Raw genomic sequence first — 9902 nt, forward strand, 5'->3', positions numbered from 1 at the left:
CTGGGTCTCTTTCTCTCTCCTCCAAAGCTCTTGTTGGAGGTTTATCTGGGGTTATTGCTCAGGTTGCCGTCGCAGCCCGCAGGTGGAGGAGTGAGGGAAGTCACGGCTGGTGGAGGAGTGAGGCTGTGGAGCGATATAAGAGAGTTACAGGGAGATCTGAGAAGTGAGAAGAGGGAGATCTGAGATTCTGAGAAGTGAGAAGAGGGAAATCTCAGATCTAAGATTTTGAGAAGAGATGAGAGAGGAGGGAGAAAATAGAGGAGAAAGACCGAAAAAGGCAGATTTTTGTCTTTAGGGCATTAGGGCATCTAATATTCTAGTACTATGAAAATATTTTAAAATGGTAAAAAAGTGTTTTTTCGGATTTCGGATCGGATACCCGATCCGATATCCGAAATCCGATTCGAAAATATTTTCGGATCGAATACGGATCGGAATTTCGGATTATCAGATAATTTTACTCAGCCCTAGTAGCTGTGCGTGCTATATCAAGAATTTCAAAAAAAAAAAAAAAACAAAAAACTATATTCAAATTCCCTAATTTTCAAAAAAATTCCCTAATTTTCTTTCCTAATGCCATAAATTAATTTAGTTTCCTTCCCTTTCTCCGTCACATCATATACCAAAACCAGACCTAAAAAAAGCGCGCGAATTATTCTCTCTCCTAAACAAACTCACCCGCCATTTTCTCTCTCCTCCGCCATGCCCGAGCTTCCCGAGGTTGAAGCAGCGAGGTCCGCCGTTGCTGAGAACTGCATCGGTAAGAAAATAGTGAAATCAATCATAGCAGATGATTCCAAGGTAATTAATGGAGTCTCGCATTCCGATTTCGAAGCTGCTATTCTTAACAAAACCATTGTTGCTGCTCATCGTAAGGGCAAGAACATGTGGCTTCAGCTTGATTCCCCTCCTTTTCCTTCATTCCAATTTGGTAATTCTTCCAAAACCCTAGGTTTACTATTTCTCGATTCTGAATTTTCGTTTCCCTAATTTGTTTTGATTTTAGGGTTTATAGAAAATGTTGGAAAATTTTAGGGTTTTTGAGATGGTGAAATTGTGCTTTATTTAGTACGTAATAAGAGTTTGGGGTGTTCTCTATTGAATTTGTCTAGAATTTGAAATGTTGTTTATGAGATGGCATTCTATAATATGAATATAAAATGTGAGAATTCTGCAATTTGCTGATTTCTAATCCATCATTCCATCTCATTTTAGAGTTAACATCTTCTTTTAATTTGCAGTCAAAGTTCATCAAATTTTTGTAAAACTATGTAAAAAGGGGGAAAAAAAATGTAACGTGGGATCTTGATAGGATTGTTTCAATGGGTTAGTAAATATTTCAACTTTAAATACTACATTTTATTAGTATGTAATCAAAACTATTAATGGAAAAGGTGTGAATTAAGACTGAAAAAGGGAGGCATCAACGTACAATGGGATTGAGGCAGTGTTAAATAGGGCCTTGTGTAAGGAACAATGATATGTCTATTTGTAACAAGAGGGGTGTATACTTCATTTTCCAACTTATATATATGTATATCTTCGCGTAAGATTGACTGTGTAACTATGATGTGTAATATGTCACAGGGATGGCAGGTGCTGTATATATTAAGGGCGTGGCAATTACCAAATATAAAAGGTATGATTGATAATTGTTAATCAATCAAGTGCTGATGTGCATCAAGTTTTACCTTATCTTTTTATGAATTATTTCAGGCTTTTAATTTTTTGCGTATCATTGTGATTGAATTCATTCCTATTACAGTATTTGCTTGTTTAAATGGTTTGTGTGCATAACACTGTAGATCAATCCTCATGTGGCCTTTGACCTACTCTAGGGTCTTTGACTAAAACTTGAGGTTAGGATTTAGGCATTAAAGAGACAATATATTGCTAAGTAGGTTAGATGTCAAAAAAAGGAAAATCTGCTTGAAATGGTAGCTGATTTGCTTATGAAATGTGCTGCACTGCTGCTGTGCTGCAGCATGTTAAACCTAGTTTATTTTTTTGTTAACTTATAAAGTGGAATTCATCTATTAGGCTATTATTATCTACTTTTATAGGATCTGTGGTACCCAGTACCCATTATTCTGATGTGAACTTTTTCCTATTGATGTGCTAGAGGTTGAAGGCTGAGATTGCTTTCTGAGAGTAATATATCCGGTATTAAGATTTTTAATCCTTCATAAGCAAACATTTTAGTCAACAAATAGTCCAAATGATTCACCCTCTAAGAGTTTAAAAAAAAGCATGACATTTTTAAAGCTTACACTGCACACTCTTATGTAATTTTCACTTGAAAACAATTAGAGTTTTAGATACATGTTTACAAGCTACTCTGTATTCTCTGCCAACAAAGTGGCTTTTGAAGGAAATAAGATGAAGCTTCTACAAACCTATATGTACTTCCAACATATCTGTACCCCGGAGATTTGGATTTAGTTTGGTGTCGCTGGATACTATTGTCGTATATGTTATAAAAAATATCAAATTCTGATATGCTTAAGGTAATGGTCCATCTGTCAAAACATCTTTTCCTTGCCCTTCATAACCGCCCCATGGATAATGCTTCACAATACAAACCACATTTTTTCGATTGAATATCTTATCTAACCACATGCAGTAAGCTCTATCAATAAATTATAACTTCAAGAAGTAGGTTGACCTTTTTTAGACTTGTATTGACCTAATCTTTGATTTTCCTCTTGAACATTTGTATTGAAATTTGAGATTCAATGCGTCCATCCCGATAAAGAAGAGAGATTCAATGCAACTGATAGGCCGTCGTCGAGCCTACCAAAATTAAATCCTATCTTGGTCTCACTGACTAATAGCAAGGGTAAGGAAGGGTCGAACTCAAGAGAGATGTTGAATCAACCACCGAGATACTACCGTTTAAATAAGCTAAATGAAGTCGATATTGGTTTGGTTTTAAGTAACTTCTACTAGTTCAAAACAACTAAAAGCTAAGGGGAGACTAACAAAATTAAGAGGAATCTAGGGCTCAGATTATATCACTCAACTTTATTACAAATCACAATTAGCATGCAACAATCAAGGTGAATTAAGGGGATTACTTGAATCATGAATACAACCTACTCTCGTGGTTACAAAGCATAAAACAAGTGTTAAAGCATAATCACAATGACATAAACATTCCCTTGACTGAAAATTCCTATTCTCATGGCATTTCAAGTCAATTAAGCATAAGGGAGCTAACTCAAGTTCATCTCTTGATTCTTCGTTGAGAAAGCTTGGATGAATAGTTCTAGCAATGGCCATATACAAGAACTAAACAATGAAACCATTTAAGATCAACTAATTAACACCCAATAATTACCAAAATAGCACATGCAACAAATTCTTTGTGACTACATTGAGGGCTTTACCCAAACCCTATAAAATAGACTACTCACAATCCATGCAAAATAAACCAATCAAAGGGTTAAAGCAATTCATGAACAAATGCAAACTAAGAATAAAATTAATTAACAATCTAAGCATGCAAGAATTAAACAAGTAATTAACAACTAAGATGAGAGAAGATAGAAGAGCAAGGAAAGAGAATGTTACTAGAAGCTTCAAACTTCAACAACAATGGTGGAATCTTGTCTTCTACTATGGTTGAAATTGAGTTTTCCAAGCTAATAATTAAAATCTAACTAATGATTTGAGAGTTTTGATGTTCTAAGATTACAAACTAAGAGAAAAGCTCTCCAAACATTTATGCCGTACAAGGGGAGCCAAGGGGGTATATATATCACCCTCAAAACAAAAAGGACGGTGAAAACGAGGAAAGAGCCCGAAAACAGGCTTCCACAGACGTGTCGAGCTTGGCACGAACGTGCAGAAGGGTGAAAAAGTGGGCAGTAGCTACTGCCAAGAATCGAGTAGGTCTGCACGGAAGTGCAGATTTTGGCACGGACGTGTAGCCTTGCATGGACGTGCCATTTTGTTGCACGTCCATGCAGAATTCCCGGCCTAGACAACTTAACTTCGAGAGGCTGTAACTTCTTCGTTTCTTGTCAGAAATAGGCTTGCGACCAGTCGTTGGAAAGCTCTTGAGACGAACTTTAATCTCCAACTTGAATCACTTTAAAAGGTTAAGTAGATCAAAAGTTATGGTCAGTTGAAGTTGACGCTTACACAAACAACCCTTTAAGGCTCTCCAAAAGCTTTTCATTTCTCTTTAAGGCACTCCTCCTTCTTCCTCCATGACTCTATCAACTAAGATTGCCCTTATCCTTGCTCACTCATGCTTGATCACATCCATAGTGCTAAAAATAACTACATTACATCAAAAACACAAACAACCCGCGAAGCATGAATGGTACAAAATTTGCATACAAATAGGATAAATAATGAACTTTGATGCCGAGTAATAACGAAAACAAGGTTCAAAAATACCCTAAAATCATACCAAATAACAAGTTATCAGCAACCATTCTGTGTAATTTGTTATTACTCGAGTTTCTTAGATTTTTATGGTCGTTTTCCTTTTGCCTCATATCTCTTCATTTGATGAGGTCTTAATTACATATGGTCATATGCTATGTGATTATTGAGACTTTTTGATGTTTCTAATAAGCATGTCATTTGCTGTGTCAAATTTTAACTAGCTTTTGAACCCGTTCTACGCACGGGTTGTGGACTTGTGGTTAAGTTATTAGTGTTATTTAAAACTTTACAAATTACTTGAATGAATTCATTTCATCGTCTTTTGATAGTTTATAACATTTTATGAATTAGTAGTAATAATTGTAGAAAAAATGGTTTAAAATTGTAAAATCAAATCTCTATTTGCATGATAGTTAATCAAAAATTTGTATAAAAAAAACTAAATACCAAAGACTTTTATAATTTTACATCAAATATTAAGTTATGAAATTCTTCTTTGCCAATTTATTTCGCTTATAGTGCGCTTAATATCTTGAAAAAAAAGACCCTATGACATGCAAGCAATGTCATCTTACGGAATTTCGGAATTTCCATAGTATTCTTGCACGAAATTCTTCATATTTCTTGTCAAATTCAAGTCTTTTCTCTTTGCCGCCTCAATATTTTCCTTTTCAATCATCATCTTCATTGTTGTAGAAATTTTACATAGAATTTTGAGAGATATTTCTCTATTTTTATTTTTTTATTTTTTTGGAACTTAAGTGATGTGAAAAAAGCTTTTATTGAAAATTTGTATTTATATTAGAAGAGAGGAAAGATAAGGGGTTAATGAATTGAATGATGAATGTGAATAGATTGAATTGAAAGATGGAGGGAGAAGAGGGGAAGGTTAAGGAAATTTAATTTGTTGAATTAAAATAGAGATTACAAAATATAAAGAGAGTAACAAAGGGGGAGATGAAGAGAATTTCTTTGAAAACATAAGAAAAGGGGTTAAGGAAAGAGAATGATTATTAAGAAAGGTGAAAGAGAAGGAGGGCATATGGCAACTTTGGTTTGTGTTTTTAAATACTAAGTATAGATATGGGACAAACTGTATTAAATTTTCGTGTATTTCAAATGACTGCAGATCTTCTGTAAGTGATGCTGATGAATGGCCCTCAAAATATTCCAAGTTCTTCGTAGAAGTAAGCATTCTTAATCTCAGCAACAATATCTAGGATTCATTATAGAAAGACTGTCATCAGTGTTCTGCACAGGGTCATGAAATAAATTTTTATTGATTATGTCCTATCTGATTGGTCATAATTTATTAACTTAATTTGTTGATGGGCATGAGTAGCAACAACTCGCTTTGAAATTTTTTAGGTAATTACTTACCTTAGCTCCTAGTTCAAAATTTTAAGTTGATTTGATTTTAATTCTGTAGGTACTAATATCCCCTTATGTAATCGCTCCTGCTTCAAAATTTCAGCACCCAACATTGTTTTTGATATTTCTTAGTGCTGTTGAAGCAAAATTTCAGCACCCAACATTGTTTTTGATATTGCTTGGTGCTGTTGCTGAGCTTCAAATTAATTTATTCTTTATTTACAGTTAAATGATGGTCTGGAGATGTCTTTCACAGACAAGAGGAGATTTGCTACAGTTCGCTTGCTGGATAATGTATATGAGAATTTCCAAGCATACCACTTTCCACATTTCTTTGATCTTAAATGTACTCGTCAGTTATTGCTTATTTCTTGGTGCAGCCAGCTTCAGTTCCACCAATATCTGCGCTCGGTCCAGATGCTTTGTTGGAACCCATGACTGAAGGGGAGTTCATTCAATCCTTGAGCAAAAAGAAGATTGCTATTAAGCCTTTATTGCTCGATCAGGTCAGAAATTTGAAATACTTGCAAAATGGCATTAAGTTTCACAACTTTGGAGTTTAAAATCATGTTATTTATTGGTTGCTGAGGCTATTTGACTATTCCTCATCGTTGTCATTTGCTGTGGAGGAAAATATTGTGGTATATTATAGCCGGACCTTTTATCGAAATTGCTTACATACGATATCCGCAGGGTTTTCCTAAAGCTGCCTAAAAAAGACTATCGTATACATGTATGCAGTAGATTTGACAATGCTCCACACACTTTAACAGTATCCATCTTGGAACTTCAATCTGTTTTTTTTTTTTTTTTTGCATGAAATACTTTGTATATTACAGTAGTATACAGGAGAATGTACTCTACATATTAATCTCCAAAGTCCCTGACATGAAAGATAATACTTTGATTTTCTTTTCAAGTTTATACTTTTTTAGCTTCTTTCCCTGGCTGCGTGACACTGGGACTAACTGCATGGAATCTGTGTCCAACTCAATTATTCTTTGAACTAGGAGCAATTTAGTTTTTGGTGTCAAGTGATTGTGCCTTAATTCTAACATTTTTAACTGTCAATATACCTTCATTTCTTCACATTGATGCCGAGTCTTGTTTTACTTTGCAGAGTTTTATTTCTGGCATCGGGAATTGGGTTGCAGATGAAGTTCTATATCAAGTGAGTTTTCAATTTGACTTTTTATTATTAGAGGAATTTGTCTTCCGCATATTCAAATTTATTGTTCACTATTCTAACATTGATCTTTGGAAAGCCAAACTAGTTAATAACTTTTGTTGGATGAACAACAAGTCCTGATAAGCAAGAAAATGCCTTGAAATACTTTTTCCTATCGAGAAGAAGAGGAGGGTGGGGGTAAGGCCTTAATGCCTTACATATTCGGCCTAAGAAAACAAGTTTCTAAGTTCAGATAAGAGCTACCAGCTACCAAGTTAAATTGATAACAGTATTTAAATTGTAAAACACCTTCCATATATCATATATGTACTCTTTAGGCTAAATAATACTCTGTGCATGTATTGTTCAGTCTAATTGAGGGTATCACTAATTATGAAGTTATACCTCAAGTTACCTTAGTAAAGTTCCTCTAAAAGAATTGCACGAAGTATAGAACAAAATGTATTTTGCATTTTGTTGAAATTGAAAAGACTGAAATTTTAATCAGCTGTTCATGAATATCTATGGTTTTGTTTTCTTCTCCACAGGCAAGAATTCATCCTTCACAAAATGCCTCTTCCCTATCAAAAGAGGAGGGTATCAGACTGCTGAAGAGCATAAAGGAGGTGGGTTGTCTTTGAATACACAGATCATTTCTTAAAAGTTTAAACTGTAATTTAGTTTAACATGTTCAATTGAAAGGAAGTTTAAACAGATTAAAAGGATGCTTAGACCCAACACTTGTAGGTTATCCAGCATGCAGTTGAAGTTGATGCTGATTCCGAACACTTTCCTTCTGATTGGTTATTTCATTTTCGTTGGGGTAAAAAACCTGGAAAAGTTGATGGTAAGATTTCTAATAAATTACCATTTCCCGTTTAGGTACTTGAGAAGGCTGTTGAGGTTGGGGCTGATAGTAGCCAATATCCAAGTGATTGGATTTTTCATTCACGGGAAAAGAAGCCTGGAAAGGCTTTTGTCGATGGTTTGACTTCTCACTCAGAGAATCTTATTTTTCCTTTTAAAAGTGTGTACATACCTTGTGTTGGGTGAATTGTATTCTTTTTTTAACACTTCTGAATTGCCGGTTCATAATGAGCACTCTCAGTTGCTATTGACGGTAGATGAAATGAATCAACTTAGTTGAAAATGATTGCATGTTGGCATTTTGGATGATGGTAAGCAATTAAGATTTGCTTCATTGTGACATTATGAATTATTTGTGGCTCAAATCCTCTGTTTCATTGAACGCCCACCGTCAAATAGTAGAACACTACACAAGTTTATGCGCTTGCTGGAAAATGGATTTTATGTGGATGTCAAGCTGCGTCAGTAGAGCTAATAAGAGACTGGCAGGTTAACCTGTATGAGGATGCTCAAACTCGGCCATAAAAGTGATATTTCATTGACTTCTTTGTCTTTTGTACTTGGCATCGAATTTTTTTTGGTTGACTCAACATTTCCTGGAACTGTTAAGCACTGCTTAATCTTAATCTCCTTGAGTTGTGTCCACCCCTTGTGAAATACTCTAGTCGCATAACAAAATCTGCAAAATGTTGGACTTGGGAAGCATACTAACCAAATATTCTGACTCTAACACAATCATCCTCTATTGTCCATATCACCTACTGTAATTTTATGCATTGGATGTAGCTGTTGCTTATTAGCTTTAGACTACAACTTTTAGCAAAAATTTGGTGCATGGATTCTAATAATACTATCCTCCTGGCATCATGCAGGAAAGAAAATTGACTTCATCACTGTACGCGGAAGGGTATGTCTTATTTTTAAAAAGATATGTCTTTTGCACAATTGTAATGCAGCAATGAATTAACTTTTTGCATTCTATCGTCAGACTTCAGCTTATGTTCCGGAACTTCAAAAGCTAACTGGAGTGCAAGCCACAGAAGCTTCTGCTAAACCACGTAAGCGAGGCTCTAAAAAGAACAAGGACGACGATGATGATGATGATGCAAATGATGTTAATGGGGATGGTAGGGAAGAGGAAATGGAGAATATGAAATCTAAGCAAATGAAGAATAGCAAAAGTGGAAAGCAGCCACCTAGAAGGAAGAAATCCGCTAAAAATGATGATGATGATGATGGTGGTGGTGATGATGATGGTGATGATGATGATGATGATGATGAGAGTGATGATAAGACAAAAGGAACTCATGATGACAGGGCTGCTGCAAAGAGGAAACCACAAGGAATTAATGAAAGTCAAGATGTTAACAAGAACAAGAAATCCAGGGGTGGGGGAAAGAAGGCTACAGCTGAGTCGAAGTCTAGGGAAAGCATTGATTCTGATGTTAGTGATGATGATGTCCATGATGATAATGATAAGAAACCAACAAAAGCTGGAGCCAAAAAGCCCCAGAAGTAGACCAAAAGGAAAGCAAAATAGATAAGCTTTTGGACGGCACAAGAGGTAAATGGATTTTGTACATTATTCCTGCCAAGCTTCAACGAGCACCAATTTTGATAACAGTGCTTCGCGTAATATTTAGTTAGTAGTGTGGTAATTTTATGTCTAGTTAGCACTCCGTAGCAGTTAGTCGGTGCACGTGCTGTTAGTATGTTTGATGCTCTCCTGTATATGTTCAAACATTATGCAGATTTAGATATTGCTGGCGTTCCAGGCTATTGGAGGGCCTATAATTTGTCGCTGTAGTGCAGTGGGACACCGTGTTCTGAATTGCCCTTTTGTCTAACTGTATTTGTTCTAGACAGTAGTAAAAATCAATTTCAAACCTTACTTTCCTCACTTCTTTTAGAAGTGGATACCAGGAATTGATGGGTACCGAAGCCTGTCAATCTAGCATGATATGCACGTTTAGTTTTTGTATTTGAGTGATGGAAGCCAGTTGTTTGGTGCAAATGTGCAATGAGATTAGGGAAGATGGTGACTGCATGTTGCTTGCAAACTTCACTTGAGAAAAAATTAATTAGTGGCGTCATAATT

The 9902-nt window shown here is 35.5% G+C and overlaps 1 protein-coding gene across 5 annotated transcripts; it reads left to right on the plus strand.

The window, feature by feature from the left end:
* Positions 1-538: 538 nt before the first annotated feature.
* On the plus strand, positions 539-9721 carry LOC110698630 (formamidopyrimidine-DNA glycosylase-like). Of its 5 annotated transcripts, XM_021876103.1 has the most exons (11): positions 543-931; positions 1588-1639; positions 5528-5585; positions 5995-6063; positions 6150-6275; positions 6890-6940; positions 7486-7563; positions 7685-7777; positions 7829-7922; positions 8677-8711; positions 8793-9721. In XM_021876103.1, the coding sequence occupies exons 1-11, from the start codon at positions 703-705 to the stop codon at positions 9321-9323; spliced, it is 1416 nt and encodes a 471-aa protein (XP_021731795.1). In that variant the 5' UTR covers positions 543-702; the 3' UTR covers positions 9324-9721. The 5 variants fall into 5 exon arrangements, with proteins under 5 accessions (XP_021731793.1, XP_021731794.1, XP_021731795.1 ...); XM_021876100.1 differs by lacking the exon at positions 7829-7922 and having other exon boundaries at positions 7685-7784; XM_021876099.1 differs by lacking the exon at positions 7685-7777 and having other exon boundaries at positions 544-931; positions 7820-7922.
* Positions 9722-9902: the final 181 nt, after the last annotated feature.

This window comes from Chenopodium quinoa, unplaced genomic scaffold (genome assembly GCF_001683475.1).
Source record: "Chenopodium quinoa cultivar QQ74 unplaced genomic scaffold, ASM168347v1, whole genome shotgun sequence".
NCBI lineage: Eukaryota > Viridiplantae > Streptophyta > Magnoliopsida > Caryophyllales > Amaranthaceae > Chenopodium > Chenopodium quinoa.